General features: G+C 31.2%; 1 protein-coding gene across 1 annotated transcript; it reads left to right on the forward strand.

Moving 5' to 3' along the window:
* Positions 1-1,622: 1,622 nt before the first annotated feature.
* LOC114751460 (uncharacterized) lies at positions 1,623-19,200 on the forward strand. The gene is made up of 9 exons (XM_028940135.1): positions 1,623-1,871; positions 10,025-10,301; positions 10,591-10,745; positions 11,277-11,539; positions 16,978-17,089; positions 17,270-17,342; positions 17,715-17,783; positions 18,355-18,473; positions 18,928-19,200. The coding sequence occupies exons 1-9, from the start codon at positions 1,623-1,625 to the stop codon at positions 19,198-19,200; spliced, it is 1,590 nt and encodes a 529-aa protein (XP_028795968.1).
* The last annotated feature ends 1,688 nt before the right edge of the window (positions 19,201-20,888 follow it).

The following is a 20,888-nucleotide window of genomic DNA, read 5'->3' on the forward strand; positions in this document are numbered from 1 at the left end:
AAAAGTCTCACAATAAGTGGATAACACTGACAAGTTCCAAGAGAAGGGTGTACTTCCTCTTATTCAAAATATAAGATAAACTTTATTTACTTATGTTTTTCAATAAATTAGTTAAAATCAGTATAAAACAATAAATATACAAGGCATGCATTTTTTTTTTGTCAAATGTACCTTTATTAATAAAAAGAATAAGTAAAAGATGTAATGAATGAATCAAAGAGGAAAGAGAATATATGTTAGGGGTAAAATTCGGAAAAAACTTATTAAATACTTAGACAAAAATAAATGTTATCTTATAAAAAACTAAGCCCCCAACAAAGTTATCTTATTTTTGAACTGAAAGGAGTATTTCTCTAGTCATATTCGTAAGGCAAAGAAAAATATTTTTCTTAATCTTATTTATAAGTCACGTTATTAAATTTTTAGCACTTCAATTTTGTTCTCATTTTTTATGTAGTGGATGGTTTTTTTAAAGATGTGTATATTAAATATGAGTAAAATTAAAAAATATTATATTTTAATAGAGAATTAACGTAGTTTAAAATTTTTTTAATTGGTGTAAAATATGTTGAAAATGTCCTATTTAGGATCAGAAAAGTAATCACTAAAGAAAGAATGCCTTGTTGGCTCCATAAAAGTTTTTCAAGCATACCAATATTGATAATACTAGAGGAAAGGAAATGCTAATCACGAGATGCTCCGTTTCCGTTCTCATCAGTTTAAAATCTTTAAAATTCTCAAAATGTGACCCCTCCTATTTATACTTACATTTGCCCTGGTACCAACCAAATCCTGTTTTGTGGAAGACCCGTTTCTCGGGAAACATGATATTCCATTATCATCCAATAAAGACCAGAGTCTCTGGCTTTGGCACTTTGGAAGCCTTGCAGTTGCAGACTATGAAGGGCTATGGAATTGAAAACACTGAAGCATTAAAAAGATTCTAGAGAGAGAGAGAACATTCTCTAGAATTAGTGTCTTCGTCAAATTCAAAGTCCATGTTATTTTTCCTGAGAAGTGGAACCGATGGCTCAACTTTTAATACATGCCCATGAGTTTAATTATTTTATTCATGCTATTAGCATTAATAATTTAATTTAATAAATTTACATTTGATCACACATTGGGTTTGCCTTACAAGTAGTTCTCTCGTCTTCCAAATCTCATAGCGTGACTTGCATTTCCGCCAATGCTTCTATCAGTTCAACCTTGCAAAGCTTTCAAGGTCAAAAAAAAAAAAAAAAACCTTGCAAGGCTTTCAGTGGAACTGACGAAGCCTTCGTTCTTCAAGATACTCATCAATGATTTCTCCAACCGCTTGCTTGTACCCATCTTCCTTATATCCTTCAAATTAGCCATTGCATAAAATTTCCTCATTAATCTCCCAAGGTTCATGTCTGTGTTATGTATTTTCTCTATTTGTTAACAGCAAATCCCACCAGCTTTTATCAACATGTTCGGTCAAGGCATTCCAAAAAAACGATTCTTGAGGCTTTTGGTGAAACTGTACGAGTCAAGGTGGAAAAGATTCGAAAGAGATCAGTAACTTCAGTAATGAGTAATAATTTGTGAAAGCTAATATTTGGAACTAGGTGACTTTTTACTCTTCAAATATTACCCAGATGAGTCAAAGTTCAAGGTTACAGTCTATGGGGAAAACATGCTGTGTGAAGCAGTTCATTAATGGAGCTAGAGAGAGGTGTTCTGAACCAGTGAATGGTAAAGAAGATCGGAGAAAAGTAGAAGGAAGAAAAAGGAAGCAGGTTGATAATGAAGGTTTCATAGAAGCAAAATGCATTAAGAGTGAATTTGATTCAACTGAAGCAATTAATATCGATTCTGATTCTTCTGATGATGATGATGAAGAAATGGTAAGCTTCATTTATGAATTGCATTTCATATTGATTTTCAAGCTGACAGCTATATTAATATATATATTTGCTTTTAATGTAATTTTCATCACATATGCAAGTTTCAAACATATATATATATATATATATATATAGTCGAAGTGTTTTAAAGTGACATATGATTTGTCACGTCAAAAACCTTAACGCCAAATTAAACTGAGTACAAAGAAAACATTTTTCTCTTAGCATGAAAGTTTCGCCTTTTGTTTAAAATCTAAGGAGGTAATAGTGAAATGAGGATATCTAATCCACCTTACGAACAGGCATAAAAAATTTACACAACGTTCAATTGTTGATTATTTGATGCAGTGGCTAGTCACATGAGAAAGTCAATAAGCAAACAGGAACAAATATCACTAACAATCGAACAGTTCAACAAGAGAAGCCAAAACAACAGGACAATATTGGTTCCTGGTTATGACCAATTACAATTATCGTCTGAGAATCCTTTTTTTAAAGTTCAACTCCGTTTGCATATGTTGCTGGTACTGCTCTGGTAAGAAAGTCTTGATGTGTGTGTGTGTACAATATACACACACACAAATATATATAAAACACTTTCTTAGTGTATACTTTTGCTTCATGTAGACGACTCTCAAATTTTTTCCCATAAAAGCCGTAAAAGAACATAAATGTAACATTTCTTTCAGTTTTCATGTTGAACACTCCGTGTGAATATTGCAAGAAAATAATGCAATGATTTGACTGAAATCAACTTTGAGAAACCTGTCACAGGTTTATGTGGAACTATATATCAGCATAATTCTTGTAGTGTATTGTCTGTAACAAATGGTTTAATCCTGCGAGTTTGTTCGTGACTGTCATAGAAAATACATCAATCTGATGACAATGTTCCATGTTTGGTCTTATGCATGCGCATATGCTGTGCAGCACGTACCGGCAAGATTCGTCAGTCGACATATGAAGAAGGAAAGCAAAAAGGTAAGGATTGAGATATCCCAGAAAACTTGGAATATGAAGCTTAACGTGATCGAACGTCAATGTGGTGCCCAAGCAGCGACAATAAATCATGGATGGAAGAGATTTGTGGATGAACTTCATCTGCAAATTGGAGATGTTTGCTTTTTTGAATTGATCAAAAGTGATATCCTGATTTTGTGTTCAATGTTCACGTTTGTAGATGGGACCGTGAAAAGGCCAAGTTTTGTAAGATTTTCTAGTTACTAGATTGATTAATTGTTGTGACATGTGGTGTTATCGTTCTTAAGCTAGTATGGTTTGTTTCCAAATATAAGACTTGTCTGATTTGCACAAACACCCAACAAATACCAATTTTAACAGCTACAGAACAGACTATACAGAACAGAGAAATGTAACTGTCAAGGCAGTTTATCATAAAAAATGGGTTGCTCTATGGAAGATGAAGGCATATACAGATGTTCTACACAACTGCAATTTGTAAATCACAACAACACAAGTATGAGACTTAAAGTCTCCAGAGATAAATGTAACATGTAAGTCATCTGCAAAGATACAAAACATTACAAGCAAAATAGAGTCATGTCCCCTATTATTGAAATTGGGGTGAGGAAAACATTACAAATATATAAATAGTCCCCACAAAAACCATTAACTCAAAATGACATGACCTACCTTCAAAGCTCAGATAAAGGATGTTAAGGTCCCATCGTTTGTGTCCAAGAAATAGTGCCATTTTGTAACCAATACTGAATATAGCACAACGCTTCACAAGAACAGCCTCAATAATAGAATATATTCTGTCAGCTAGGGATTCAAGCATAAACTTAAAGGTGCACAAATGGTGGAAGAACAAGTGATGGAAGAATTTTTTTTAAGGAATCCACTGTGGTTGCAACTCCAAATATATTATCATTAGCACATGTTTACCCATTCACTGCTTGAAACAGAGGAAGAAAATGAAGCCTGTTGTAAAATCATCCAAGTGAGAGGCACCATTGTACAGGGATATTCAATCACTAGATACAATCTAAGCGTTATTCACTATGACAATATGCACAAATCTATTACACAACATACACGGACACATATTTACAAAGAAATACTCAGAAGATGCTTAAACATGGCTTCACATGGGGTATAAAATCAGATAACACCGTCCTAGAGCATCTTTCCAATTATTGATTAGAACCAGGGGCTTATTGTAGTTTCCCTGTTCTCTATATCATGATGCTAAGTTCGCTATATCAGCCGACTGCCAAAAGATAGCATATTAAAGAGAGAAAAATGTAATGGGCACAATAAATGTAGATAGAATCAATTAAACATAAGAATGTAGAAGCATCAAAGCTTTCAGGCAACCAGCAATCCCATTTTTCACTAAAATTTCTAAGGATGATAGATACCAACATGGCAACCTTGCAATTCCAGAACAAGACTAAGCTCTTCAAATGTCAAAATGTCATCAACAAAATCCATGTTTTCTCTGCCACCCATCACTCAACCAAAAACTTATCAGAAATCTATTTAAAGTGATGTTACCGTCATTTAACTTATATGCTAAACAAAAGCAACTAATATAAATTGCATCTCACAGAATTGATAGATGCCTATTTCAATTATAATGATATTAGCAATCAAAGCACTATAGGGTGCAAAAACATCAAATAACTAGATCTAAGAAAGTTGATTTAATAGCTTACTGGTAACGACCAACCCAACCAATAGCTGTCAAGGGGTACTTCTGTTCAGAACAGGAAAAGATCCAATTTAGTTGGCAAACTGGGTTCTTCACTTCATCTGGCAGCATTGCAGCATGCCAGAACCCATTGTCGTTTTTCAACAAAAACACCGGCATTTTTATCTTTCAAAACATCTAGCAGCAATAGTAACATGACTCTTCAATATCTTCTTATTCAAGAATTTGAGAATATAAAGAAAAAAATCTCATAATTGTGTTGCCTAAATCTTATTAGAGTTATGTCAACAGTTCATGGGACAGGCAGAACCTGCATAAGAGCTCAAAGTCATACAAGCAAATTGAGAATCAGCTCAGGAATTATTACATTAATGAAACAAGGAGGAGAAAGAGAGATAAAGATATCAACTCCAGCACGTCTTGTGGCAGTTAAACGGCAAAAAGAAAGTGGGAATGAGAACACTTCTATCCCCTCAGCAGCGACCTTAGATATTGACAAGAAAGCTTTGATCTTTCCCTTCCTGAGACCATCTTGATGTTTCGCCTTCTTTTATTTCGTCCGGTAAACTGTTAGAATGGCCTGAAGAGGAAGCTATTGCATGGCGAGTCACAAAATAAGATGGAATGACTTGACTGAATCACCATATAATGTCGTCACTTTGAGAGTAAAGAGTGCTTCACAGGATTAAATCCTCCAGCAGGGGTTTCGAAAAAGAGAATGAGAAGGTTCAGATTGTCCTATTTTTGTACCGCGGCGTCGTTTTATATGCACAAGAGAGACACTGTAAGCGAACTGAGGGAAGCTGCTGGGGTCTGGAACTCTCGATCTTATACTGCCAAGTGCCAACGGGGGAAAATGGCCTCAGAACTCGAGTGCGGGCAACTAGACACGTGGCAAAGGCATCTAAAATAATGAAATAGAGATAAAAATAATCAGGCCCGAAATAATAAAGGAATATTTATTTTGAATTTAATTTATTTTCAGTTAAATTAAATACTCTCCACCAAAGGCATCGGTTCCCGAAAGAAATACATTTGTAAGTAACTCTAACGTCCACGTGGTAATGCTCTTCTAAAACTATTTTTATTTATAAACCCATCCCATTCATATGTAAAAAGTTCTCTTATCAACTTTGTAAATATTATTAGATCCCACAATGGTTGTGAAAGTTCCTTTCCCTCCTCAGTAGCTTGATGCTTTGAGGCGATATTCAGGGGTATTTAGATATATTAAAAAGTACTTTTGAGAAGCACTTTTCACAAATCGAAATAAACTCATCCTATATATTTATCTCGTAGACCGTAAAATCACTTCTGAAACTATAGTTTAGTTTCATCCAAATACCCCTCAAACGTCAAAGGGTATATGGATGTTATCATCAGACATTATTTACAAAAACAATATATTTGTAAGCAAGCAAAAAAGAAGTAGGTGGAATATAGGACCATTTTCAAAACATATATGAAAAAAATCAGAAAGAAATCGAAAAGGAGGTTAAAGGAAAAAAGTAGAAAGAAATGGCGGAGGCCAAACATGAGAAACAAAGTCATGGCTGAAGAGATGTGCGAGACAAACAGTGATGGTGAGCCAAGAAAAGAGAGATATGGGAGAAAATTAAAATAAAAGAGAAACCAGCCTAAATATATATAAATATAATATAGAGGAGGGGAGGAGGAAGAGACATTTTAAGTTCGTTCAATCCTATGCAAGGTTCAAAAAATCGAATCAGACTAGCCGGCGGTTGCTGGTTCGGTCTGGTTTAGCATCAAAACTGGAGAAGAAGCATACCAGAACGACCCGCTTGGAACAACCCGTGAGGAAACCAGATAACCCGCTGGGTTGAGGGGTGGTTCATCCACGGCTTTTCGTCGTACTTCTCAGCTCGTCACCATCATTTATTGTTGCTCCTTCTCTCTGTCATTTCGATAGACTCTCCTTCCTGCTCACTAGATCCTCTTCGAAGACCCAATGCGTGCAACGAAGATAATGAAGGAGAGCATGTCTTCTTCAAGCGATGTCCCGCTTTACTCTGGATGCTGCGTTTCTAATTGAGGCAGAGATAATTCCTCCACGCTAGCAAGCAACCCAAAACGCAGAGAGAGGAGTAAAGACGGGAGGGTGTTGATTGATCATTGATGTGATGTTGTGTGCCAGTTAAACATTTAACATGAGTGCATGTGTTGTTCATATTAAATTAGTATTTTTTATAATCAAACACAAATGTTTTATACATTTTAATTAAAAGTATTATATACACACAGATGAATAAAATCAGATATAATATTTTGAATTTCAACCAATTAATCTATATGATTTCAACTAATTTACATAATCAAACATTATATAATATATAATTATATACATAATCAAATATATAATCTCTCAACACCCTCTCAACTATTTTATTAATGTTAGTTTGGTACAATTAAATATTTAAACTATTTTTATAGTTTTTTTTATATTTTATTGAGTGATTATTATTTCAGAATGTTATCATATTTGGTTATTGTCAATTAAATTGTATTATTTTAATATGACTGGTCTGATCCCGATTTGACTTATTAACTTTTAATTCATTGTCCTGACCGGTTCACTGTTCGGTTCGTTTTTTGTTCCTTGATCTTATGAGATTGAGGGAATTTTTTAAAAAAATTTAAAAATTAATAAAAATCAATACAAAACAATAAAAAAATAAATTTAATTAAAGAATTAATATGGTTAATTATGAAGTAAGTTTATGGAGGTTACCTAGTGATTTCAGTTTTATTGAGGCGAGCGAATATTTAACCAACCTAGCAAGTTATAGAAATGTTAACTCAGTTATATTTCATGATTAATGAATTGGACTTTGAGGAAAAGAAAGTGACAACGAGGAACACTTCTAACTTCTTTGCAGTAACATATGTTTGTTTGGTTTTTTTTTTTATGAAAATAAATTTTTATTTTAAAAACAAAAAAAAAAAACTTGTTTAGTAATTTATTTTTAGTTGATTGTTCTAAAAAATAATAATAACATTTTTTTGAAAATTAAAAAACCAAAATAACTTTTAGATTCTTTTTTTTTTTCTTTTTTTTAATTTTTTGTTTTGAAAAATTGGAGAAATCTTCTTTTTTTTATCACTATTAGCGATGGCTACCACATGTCAAATGTTATTTTTTTTACTTTCTTTCAAAATAATTATTTTTTTTTTCCAAATCTTGTTTAAAAAAATTTTTATAAAATTGATTGAAAAAAAATAAAAAGAAGAAAAAATAACAGGCCCATAAATATTTTATAAGAAAGTTTTAATCTCTGGGAGCCCATAAATATTTTATAAGAAAGTTTTGATCTGGGGTTCTCTGAGATCATTTTCGTGTTTTTGCTTCTTTTATATCTTTAGAATTTTCAGGCTCTATTTATGCTTCACAATTTCAAATAAACACAAGTAAACACATTTTCGGGTTCTTTTTGCAACGCTTGCAAAAAGAGGCCAATATTGGCTGACGTTTGTGCCAAACAGGATCGAAAATGAATTAAAACGTTATTTGAAGAATTTAAAAGATAATAAGACAATAATTTCTAACTTAACAGTTTTCATGTTTTTTCGATTGAGTTTGATTTGGAAAGTGCGGTAGATTATTCTCATTTTCTAGGGTTTTCCCTGGTTTCTCTTCACTGAAATACATTTTTTTAAGACTAAAATATACTTTTAGTCCTTTAACTTTACATAAAGTTTCATTTTAGTCTCTTAACTTTAAAACTTTTAGTTCTTTAACCCTAAAATCGTCAACAAAAAACAATGATACTGAGCTCTTGAATATTAATAAAACACTACTAAATGCTATAATATTAAGTTTAATTTTCAAAACAATCATGATTGTTACAAAAAATAATCATTTAAGACTAACAATTTTAGGGTTAAAAAACTAAAAGTATATTTTTTAAAGTTAAGGAACCAAACTGAAACCTTATATAAAATTAAAGAATCAAATGTATACTTTGCTTTTTTTCAATTGTATGTCATTTCATAATTAAAAGGCTAAAAATCAGTGTTTCTCAAGCTTAATGCCTTTTTCTTCATATTCAATTTCAATCCTGAACATTCTAATATAACCTATTAATCAGTCACAAAACAAGGATTCAAATTGTTTGCGCAGCATTCACCAACGCAGTATGAAACTTAAAACTTAATTAAAGACAATTAATTAATGGGCCATCCTTCATAAGGCTCTCAAAAATCACGTCCTTTATCAAGAAACGTTGGAACATACATCTTCCATAAAAAGATTTATCACTCTGCTGTATGTAATATAATATAAGTTACTTAAACACATTCTCACATAAAAATGAATATATTAAATTGATAAAAATTTCTAATTTATCCTCATTAAAGTTACACATCTCTCCTTCACATTTACAACTCATTCTCATATCTCTCCTTTTCTCTCTTTCAGAAAAAATTAAATAAGAATAAAATTAAAAAAACAAGCATTAAATAAACATACTACAAGTAACTTACATTTATGCTAAAACTTCCCATTATGGGGACCAGAGTGGCACATTTGAACGGATTCGCCGCATGGGAAATGAAGTTTTGAAGGAAAAGAGAGAAAATACAAGATTGCCGCAATTGCAAACGTTGAACCCCCAATCAAATTATCTTTTAGTACTTTGCAAGAAGGGCAAAATGAAAATCATTTAATAACCCTCTGACTTGTACTATGGACCACAAATTTCTTTTAGACCCTATATATATTGGAAATGAAAATGATCATTAATAACTCTGACTTATACTATGGCCCAAAAATTTCTTCTAGTCCCTATATATATTGGGGATCAGAGGTAAATCCACATAATTATTTTCCTCCACTCTACTTTATGTGCATTCATTATTATCACTTACGTTACAGTCACAAATACACGCTAACTCTTGTAATCTGAGAATCTCACTTTGTTGGCTCTTCATCTGATCTTGCCAACCTTATTTCATGGCTTCTCAATTCCTGACGAATAAACAGAAAAGGAAGCCTACATTCTTCAAGGTCTTGATCCGTGATTTCTCTACTCGCCTGGTTAGTATAGTATCCTCGATCGATCTCCCCTCATTTCATTCTTCTCTTTACTGTTTTATCAAAGCTTAATCCTCAAACAAAATGAGACATTTTCCTATTAACCTCCAAGCTATATTCGCAATTTTGTTTCTTATTCTCTTTTTAGGATATATATTTATATATATATATATATATATATAGTATCATGGGTTTGACACTAAACATAATCACAATTAGTTGATCTCTTGTTCATTTCTTTTCACGTGACTACATTAAAGTTCAATCCTTTTCTTCAATATATGTATTGATCCAACCCTTTCCTTCAATGTATGTGTGTGTGTGTGTTTAAGTTTAAGTGTATCTGTACTTTTCCCTTTAGGTAGGAGGATAAGAGTTAACGTCAAGATTTTAACCTTTATATGTTCTTCTCTGACATATAAACAGCAAATCCCACCAGCTTTTATCAAGGAGTTTGGAAAGGAAGAGGTGCCAAAGAAAACAACACTTGAGACTTATAATGGCAAATTTTGGGAAGTTGGAGTGGAAAAGCTCGGAAGAAAATTTTACTTTGATAATGGCTGGGATAACTTTGTGAGAGTTAATAGTCTGGAAAATGGGGATTTCTTGCTGTTTAAGTATTTTGCAGATTATTCAAAGTTTAACGTCAAAATATATGGAAAAACTTGCTGTGAGAAGCAATTGAACGTTGTTGGGGAAAGATGTTCTAAACCTCTAATGGCAAAGAAGAAAGAAAAGAAAAGAAAGAGGGAATGAAGATGATGATAATGCAAACAAAGATGGGGAATCCAAAGCTTTCAAACGTAGCGAGATTGGACTTGATGCAGAAACTCTTCTCCACTTTTTATGATGGTGAAGAAATTGGTATGCTTCAATATAGTGATGTATCAGTCTTTATGTTATTATTTATATTTATTTATTATTTACTTTATCAACTGAAACACATATAAACTAATTACGTTGTTTGTGTTATTTATTCAAAAATTAAGAAGGTACCCAGAAAAGAAAAGCACAAACTGTTGAGGTCAAAAGGAATGAAAAGTATGGCGGCAGAATGCCTCCAGATTATCATAACCATATCGAATTCGAATCTGAGAATCCGTTCTTTCAGCACAAACTCATGCCTACAACTGCCAACCAGTATCTGGTAAGTTCTTTAATTTTTCTACTTAACTTTACCGCACACATCTATCACAAGTAAGACTAAAATACTACTTCTGGTCTTTTAATTCTTAATATAAGATTCTAATATATTTTATCCGTCATATTTATCTATTTTCTTAAAGTAGTCTTGCTCATGTTAAAGTTTCACCAAATAATAATTTTTGTTCATACACATAATTAGTAAGGGTATTTCAGGAAAGATGATATCTATTTATTACAAGTAACTAGCTTAATTAATTTTCTTAGTCTAATTAAATTAGTCAACTAGCTTTTATATTAATGACTAAAAGTAATAGCGTATTTATTACGTACGTAAGTATTTTTCTATATTTTATATTCATGGCGAGACATTACATGCACAAGGATTACTTTTGCATTATTTATTCTTACTGGGAACACACGCACGTATATAATACTTCATATTTTAAAAAACCACCTGTTTTAGTCTGCATGCCAAGGAGGAGTGTTTAAGACATTTCATGTTTTTTCTTGTCCATTTATGTTTGCTGCGCAGTATATACCCAAAGGTTTTTTCAAGGAACGTATGAAGGAAAGCAAAAGGATAAAGTTAGAGTTATCAGAAAGAACATGGAATATGGAGATTTATGTGCACGAACGTGAACGTGATGCAAAACGAACAAAGGACGCCAGAGTGGTTAAGGGATGGAAGAGATTGGTGAATGAACATCATTTGGAAATTGGAGACGTCTGCTTCTTTGAAATGATTGCAAGTTATTATGATTCTGATTGTTCTGAGTTTCTTGTCCATGTTTATAGGTGGGATCAAAAGAAAGGAAAGTTTTCCCAGATAATTTAGATGTAGATGTTGCTTAGTTATTTCGATGACTACTAACTAAGTTAATTTGTTCATTTTTGGTTTTATGGTTATGAATTATGAACTTTGTGAGCCGTGATCATGTGATTGCGCTGGTCAAAAAAAAAAAAAAAGATCACGTGATTGCAATGTGGATTTGGATTTTGGTTTGCTTTGTAATTTTCTTGATTCACTGGCCTGTATATATACAACATTGTTTGTGCGTGTAGCGTATGCATATATGTATGTATATGTGCCTGTGATATGTGAATTAACTGAATTTTCTGTTTATGTTTATACTTCATAGTAGTTGCTGCTTATGTTTTTTTTTATTTGTTGGGTATTATATTTTAGTAGTGTTATAAGGCAAAAGTATATTTTCTTTTAACCTTATACAATGTTTCAATTTTTTTTTGCCAATATAAAAGGTTTCAATTTACTCTATTAACTTTTAAAAGTATATTCTTTTCTCCCTAAAACCTTTAACAAAAAATAATTATTTTAAAATCTTGAATGTTGATAAAACATTTTAAAATGTTAATATATTAATTTTAATTTTCAAAACAACCATTATTATTATGAAAAAATAATCATTTAAAACTATTATCTCTGGTCTTTGATATAAGAACTAATTAGAGATTGAATTTGGTTATAAATATAAGATGTCAATCCATTTTGTTTCAAAAAATTATAATGTTTTCTTCCAAGTATCCTATTAATTTTAAGGTGTTCCCATCAAGAAACAGTATAAATTCAATGCATATAATTAAATAGGACAGTTTAAGAAAATCAACATACATTTGTTACACTTGATCAACTTCACTAAAATCTTGTATTAAATTAAAGGATCAAATTATAAACATAATTGAGGTTCTTGTTTTGTAATATTATAATATAATGGATCACCAATTTTAATTTTTTCATGTAATCAGCGCTAAAATTATTTAAATTTATTGTTGAGAGTAATATTAGCCTGTTATAATTAATTTTATGTTTCGCTGATTTTTCCCCCCAACCTAACGCGGGGATGGGCTAGTTAGTCAAGGTGATGAAAATATGAAAACGAAAGGATATACATAATTCTATCAAGCTAAGTTTTGATAGAATAAGTTTTGTAGCCGCAAAAGATGTATATATGTGAAAATGCAAGGACTGGAAAAATAAGTTTTGTAGCCTCAAAAAATATATCCTCTTTTTCCCATAATAATAATAGGAAAGAAACTTGGGGACGGTTTGAAATGAAAATAGGAAGAGTTATTGAATTTTAATCATAATAAATATACCTGCTGTTACTATTTTCACTTTAATTTGTTTCCTATTTTCAAGTTCAAGATCCCTGTCTAATAATTATTACCATATTAAGAAACATGTACAGTAACGAAGTAATTAAGGAAACAATTCAACTGAATTAATGGAGGTAAAAAAATTCAACACTTTCTTTTTTCTCAAAAAACGTTGGAACTTTTCATATGATATATTCTCTCTCTTGTCCCCATGGACACCTTTAATAAATTCGTGGTCCCTAATAGAAGTCATCAATTAGGAAGTTAAGTAACACTCCTTTTCATTCTTACTGGACTATTGCAAATTAATAAAATAGAATTTAATTATTATTTTTTTTTGAGCAAAAAATAGAATTTAATTATAATTTAATATTTCTATGTGGCTCTTCAAATGAAGTGTTTTCCGCTATCTTTACCCTATTTATATATGCCAGTCATTTATACCCCATTCTCCCATGGCATGGACCCATGCCAATAAATGCATTTAATTTAATTTATAATTTTTTTTTACATTTTCCCCTAATTAAAGAAAGGATATTAAAAAAAATATGTTGCACATCTTTTTCCACCTATTTTTTTGTATTATTCTATAGGAATAAAGTAGGAAAAATATTGTTTTAATTAATTACCATATAAGTAAGTTATATTTAGAAACAAACTTTTTCCCCCCAAGTGACTCACATTTAAGATCAAAACTTCTCCATACAAATGACTTACTGAATGAGAACTTATCTCGGCTTTTAAGTTTCACTTGTTTTGATGTTTAAAAATCCAACCCTTTCCTGATATATACATACATATAAATATATATATATATATATATATTATGTTTCTAGCTAGTGTAAGTGCGAAATTTCAAGTTTTTAACAAATCTTTATATATGTTCTTGATCGATGTTGATATATATTTGAACATACAGAAAATCCCACCAGCTTTTATTAAAGAATTTGAAGAAGTGCCAACGAAAACAATATTTGAGACTTATTATGGTAACCAAACTATGGTTTCAGAAGTGCTTTTACGGTTTACAAAGTAAATATGTGGAAGAGTTTACCTCGTTTTGCCAAAAATGCTTCTGAGAAGCATTTTTAGGGGTTGCCAAACACCCCAAGAAGTCGAAGTGAAAAGGTTTGGGAGTAACTTTTATTTTCACAATGGATGGAAAAAGTTTGTGGAAGTCAATAATTTGGAAACTGGTGATTTCCTGATGTTCGAATATTTTGAAGATTATTGCAAGTTTAAGGTGAAAATCTATGGCAAAAGTTGCTGTGAGAAGCAATCAGATGTGGTTAATGGGAAAGAAGATAAGAGAAATGTACAAAAGGAAAGAAAAAGAAAGAGAGGGGAAGTGGGGGAAGAAGAAGAAGAAGAAGAAGAAGAATAAGAAGAATCCGAATCCAAAGCTTTTGAAAGGAATATAATTAGTATCGATTCTGACTCCTCTTCTTCTGAATCTGACGATGGAGAAAATGAAGTTGGTAAAAGTCAATTCATTTTTATCTTTATCTTATTATTGTTGTTGTTGTTGTTATTTGAACTAAAACATACATATTTGTCTTAATTAACATCAAGGTTGTTTGTTTTTTATTCAAAAATTAAGGAGGTATAGGGGAAATAAAAGCAGACTATAAAAAAATCCAAGAGGAAGAGAAAACACAATACGTTGCCTCCAGATTACGGTGACAAAATTCAATTCAGTTCAGAGAACCCTTTCTTTCAACTTGAGCTCAAGTATTCTACTGCCAATTTTTATATAGTAAGTTCTTATACATTCACTTCAACTTTACCTCACTATACATCCTTAAATCATTAATCAGTATCTTGTTCGCTCTAATTAATTCACTCTTTTGGAGAACCAAATCATATTAGCTGTCTGTGCTGTGTATTTTGTTTCTCACAAAATCTTTATTACAAGAAATTCTGGTGAGAACTGTAAAAAAGTAAACATATTTGAGTTTGTAATTTTTCAGGGTCTTTGTTGAAAATATTCTCGGTCAAAACGTTGAAAAAGCTGTTCCTACGAAATTCAGTTCTGAGGTGTTCTTTCTGTTTTTGGCGAAATATTTTCTGTGAGAATGAAGTCCTACTATACAATGGCTTTTGTCTAGCTTTAAAAAAAAAAAACAGTGATAATTTTCTGTTCTTTTTATTGTCCTCTTTCTGACTGTTGGTATTGATTATGAACATACAATGACTGAGTGATGAGTTGGCAGAAACAATAGTTGAGAAGATGATAAAGTTTTACACAGTTATACACACACCAAAGTATCAGTATTTTGGTTTAGAACCTTAATTCTCACCAATGAACTTTTTAATGGAGAATTCCCCCCCCCCCAATCTTTCCTTGTGCATATTTGATGACCGTCCCTTTTTTTTCATTTAATTTCTTTCTATTTCCTTTCTCAGTCACACACACTTATACACACCTTCCATGTTTAGTGTTAAATATGCTTTAATATTTGCTGTTTTGCAGTGTATACCCACAGATTTTCTCAGAAAACATATGAAGGAGGTAATAAACAAAATGATCAAGTCTCAAATATCCCAAGAAGTTTGGGATGTGAAGCTACTAGTGCCCAAACGTGTCCTTGACACCACTCACAAGGGAGAAGCGAGAGTTACTAGAGAATGGAAGAAAATACTGAGAGAGCATCCATTAGAAATAGGAGATGTTTGCTTCTTTGAAATGATCAAAAGTGATGATTTTGATGACTGTTGTGTGTTTCGTATTCATGTTTATAGATGGGACCGTAAGAAAGAGGAGTTTGTTAAGAAATTTAATTAATAGTTTTACTAATCTTGATCTTATTGAATATCGGTCATTTTGTTGTCCTCGTGCATCTTCTTTAACATTACTTTAACTTTGTAAGATGTCATTAGAATATGGATTTGGGTTTACTCTTTGGTTTGCAGTTTTTTCAGGTTGATTTGCTTAGCATGATGTGTGAGCTGTGAAACTAAATCTACTGCTATTTACATTTATATTTGTATAGTGTTCATGTATTCTTTTGGTCCTAAATATAAGTTTCATTTTATGGTATAAATTACTATAAAATAGATTTTATATTTACGACCAGAAGAGTATCATATTAACAAGCATTGTTGTTGGTGACAAAGTATATGAAATGTTTTTGTAACTAATTTATATTAGTTGGTGTGTTAGTAATCATGCTTGCACATATGCTTACATATTGCTGACCAATAAGGCTCTCAAATTAACAATGAAATTTGAATTCATGACTTTGTAAGATATCAATCAACTCCAATCCTTATCTATTATATCAACTTTTATTGGCTAAAAGTTTTTTAGAATAAAAATAAAGAAAAACAGTAGGATGTGAAAATAGAGATGCGATATTAGATATATCATGTTAATGCTTTATTTAATTTAATAAAAATATACATACTTTTGTGTCTCCTCTCAGTCACTCGCATTGTTTCCTATTTTCATATTGAGCTTTCGTCTACGATATCTTCTTTTAAAATGTACTATAGCCGCAAATCTAAGTGAATAAATATAGTAAATATATGTTGGCAAAACAATATATAGTCTTCTTATCCTGTTTATAGGGTGGAAAGAAGACTTTTTTAATCTTACTTATAGGATATTGAAAGAAATTTTTTGTATAAATATACAATTTTATCATTCATTTATTATTGTGTTAATTTTATTTATATGAATTATAATGTATATTAAATAAGGATAAACTTAAAAAATTATTGAATTTTAAATGAGAGTTAATGAAACTTAAGATTTTTTTCCTATATAAAATATATTAGAAGTAATTTATAAATAGGATGGGAGGAGTAGTAGATATATAAAAAAATATTTTTATAAAACAAATTTACTTATATTCGTTTGTTATTATTTTTATATCTAAATATCATTGTAGAATATTTTATAAAAAACCTTTTTTTTTTACCAGCAAAATATTTGATAAAAAACCTAAACTTTATTTTTTTAAAAAAATCATGCTCTGTGGGATAGCAAAATCTCAATCAGCCTAATTTCAGGCACACGACACGTTATTTCTAATTAACAGACACGTAGGCATACTCAGAAATCTGTTTATTTCCTTAATTAAAATTTTTCCGTTTTCTCCTTCCAAATCTTACAGTGATCTGCATCTTCTCGCCAAAGCTTCCATGGACAGAGCTTCACAATGGCAAAGAAAACGCAAGAAACCTTCCTTCTTCAAGATTCTGATCCAAGATTTCTCTACCCGCCTGGTTAGTATCCCCCATCTGATCTTTCTCGTTCCCTCTAATTTCACTAAAAATCGTCCACGATAATCAACATGCATGTTCTTGTTACCAGTTATTTTCCCCAGATTCTTCGTTATTTTGCAGTTCTTCATCTCAAAAGTAGTAATTTCAAGTTGATGACGATGATTTTGTTGTTAATAACAGCAAATCCCGCCAGCTTTCTACAAGGTGTTTGGTAAAGAGGTGCCAAAGAAAGCAATTCTTGAGACTTGTTATGGTAGGTCTGAAGAAGTGGAAGTGGAAAAGCATGAGAATCGATTTTGTTTCTGCAAAGGATGGAGTAAATTTGTCGAGGACAATAAATTAGAGAATGGAGATTTTTTAGTGTTTAAATATGTGTCAGATTTTTCAAAGTTCAAGGTCAGAATCTATGGCAAAACTTGCTGCGAGAAGGAATGTTATGATTCTGCACATGTTGCTGGAAAGAGATGTTCATCACAACCTGAGAAAAACGAAGATGAGAGAAATAATAATGTCGGAGATGGACAAAAAAGAAAGAGGGAAGAAGAAGAAGAAGAAGAAGAAGGAGGAGCATTGAAAACTCCAAAAAGGATTGAGCCACACTCTGATTCTGATATTGGCGACGAAGTTTCTGAAGATGAAACAATTAATATTGATTCTGATTCTTCTCAGCATCCTATCGTCGAAGAAGAAGTTGGTAAGCCTCTTTGCCTCTTTAACGTTCTCAATATGAACACTCTGAGACTAATTTGAAAGGGAAAGAAACTATCAACAAATACAGTTTCAGAAATTGTAATTATTTCAATTGTTTTTAAGATTTCAGAATAAAGTAGGTTGAATTTATATATTTTTCTCTGTGTGTGTATTAAATTATTCGATATCACCCCCCATATATTAGATATGTCAGATAAATTTGCAGATATTGAGAAAGATTTATATAAGAGGACTTGAATTTTATAAGAAAAATTATTTTTTCTTTTTTGACATTTAAGATTGAAGGATGGACTCAGCTAAAAATAACCAAAAATTGAGGTCAGAGATTATTTTAAAAATCGCAATATTTGCAGAAACAAAAGTTGTTATTCAAATCTAAGAAAAAGTTCAATAATTATTCCAGTAAAGTCTCAGAGAAATTGTATTTGTAGAGAGCAGGTACAATTTTATGATTTTTAAAATATAATTTTTCAATTAATAAACTGTACTTTTTTTGGTGAATATTAAACTGTACTTTATTATAGAATTAAGACTCCAAAATTGACTTGGTGCAGGTAATTCGAAGCAGCCAACGAGTGAAGAAGCCACAAGATTGCCCACTGATAACCAAACAGAATCTGAGAGTTCTTCCTTCCAAGTCAAACTCAGATCCTCAAGTATCAATAGCTATCTGGTAATAAGCTTTCATCCTCATTATCAGAAATTATTATAATTATAAATATATAATATCCTTGATTTTCTTAAAAATATCTCGGACCTTAATTAATGAAATTTTTAATCAGAAAAGGAAACTACAAATGATCTCTCTTTACTACAAAATCAAGAAAGCTACTTTTTTGTATAACTAAGAAATATATATTTCAATATTTAAGTCAAATTTCTTATATTCATTATTTCAGTCATAGTCAATTGGCCATATATCCTATTTTTGAAATATTACCATTAAGCATGAACCCACGCAAAAAGGATAAAACATATAGTTCATAAATATAAGGAACTTGACGTAGATATCTACCTTTCCTACCCTCTATATATAGACGTTGTCTTGTCTGACATATGAAGATATATGTGTGTGTGCGCGCGCGCAGAATATACCATTAAGGTTTTCGAGGAAATATATTACAAAGGAAAACGAAAGGCAGGAGATTAGAATAGAGATGACCAACAAAGTATGGGAAGTGGGTGTTCTAGTGTTTTGGGCAGACGGTAAGAAGGAAGCACTGACAGGAGCAAGGCTGACCCAAGGATGGAGGAACCTGGTCTCAGAATGTCGTCTCCAAATGGGAGATGTCTGCAATTTTGAATTGATCCAACCAACAGCTCATCATCAGCAACTTGTCTTTCGTCTTCGTGTTCTTCGATGGGATCCTCAAAACGACAAGTTTACTCAGATACTTTAGTGGCATCAGTATAAATTTTAGTATTTTAGATCCATCACTTCTGTTTCATGTGGAAGTTTGTAGATATATGAGGTCTGATCTGGATATTGTTTTAAGCATGTTTATGTTTTGTATCCTGAACGCATATGATATGACTGACATGAGCTAGTTATTAAAGATTGCATACTGATAACCAAGTAGAATTCAAATCAGAGAGTCCTTTCTTCCAAGTCAAACTCAAATGTTTAAGTATCAATAGTTATCTGGTAATTATAAGCTGTCATCATGCATTTAAATTATTATAATTGCAACTATTTAACATCTTTGATTTTTCTTAAAAATCTAGGTCCTTATTCAATAAAAAACTTTTCTTATTAAAAAAAATCAAGAAAGTTAATTTTTGTACAGCTGTGAAACACATATATAATTGAAGATAAATTTGAACAATATAATAAAAACTTTTTAAAATCTGATCTCATTTTAGTTTTGATTTTCTGAAATTTGAAACTAGTGTTTTTAGTTTTTAAAATTCACTCTAACTTTAAACGTTAGTTCCTGTAAGTTAAATATTGATAACGTGGCAGAAACACTGTTGGTTTTGATGAAGTGCTCATATGACTTCGACATTTTAATATATAATAGTTTATTTTTAAAATTTGATCTCACGTTGATTTTGATTTCTCAAATTTGATATCATGTTGATTTTGATTTCTAAAATTTGAAATTAGTGTTTTTTCCCTTAAAATTTACTTTGTCTTTAGTTGCCAAAAGTTAAATGATGTTAAATATTGCTGATCTAACACAAACACTGGTAATTTTGATGATATGACCATTTGATTTGGATATTTTAAAACAAAAAGGTGCCAACTTAAAACGACGCACTCCAACTGTGAAAAAACCAAAATAGAAAGGGAAGAGGAGTTAGGTCAAGAGGACTCACTAGTGCCGATGAAGTGTGGCGTGTAACCTCTTTACAAATTAATCTGTCCATTATATTCTTATAATTTTACTTAATTTTTAATTATATTTTTATATTTTTTCTTTTATTAGATTATATATAAATAATAACGTCAAGAAAATTAACGGCAAAGTATCCACAATAAAATAATAAAAGATCAGGAGTTGAATTTAAACTTTAAAATGTCAAGGAGATAATATGCAACGAATCCATAGTTTAGGAGGTTTGCATAATTTAGCTTTTTTTTTCTTTTTATTAGATTCTTACAGTTTTCCCAATTATAGTAATTAGTCCCATTTCATAATTTCTTAATTATTAGGATTGTTGTAAATATTGACTAAGTCACATGTAAATTTCTAAAATATACAAAATAAAAAAGATTTTTTAAAAATACAATAATGATGGAATAAAATTTCTTTATTATTAAAATAAAAAATTATTATACTATGTGGATCGTTATACTGAGACACCAGGAGCCTAATTAAATCTTAGAAAGCATAGTGGATTGGGAATATATAGAGGTTCGCTAGGACTGGGCGTCGGTAAGGGGAGTGGTCAAACATAGATAAAATAAGACGGTCGGCCTATCATCTCCCTATCCTCTTTTTGTACATTATACTCGTTGAGACTCATCAATGATCACCATTACTCTTCTTTTTATTATTATTTAAATTTTTATAATCACCCAATTCATCATTCCCTTGAGTGTAATCTACCCAAAACAAGAGTGCTATGGCTAAGAAAGGAGATG

Source organism: Neltuma alba, unplaced genomic scaffold, assembly GCF_004799145.2.
Source record: "Neltuma alba isolate B1F8T4 unplaced genomic scaffold, ASM479914v2 tig00006933_pilon, whole genome shotgun sequence".
NCBI lineage: Eukaryota > Viridiplantae > Streptophyta > Magnoliopsida > Fabales > Fabaceae > Neltuma > Neltuma alba.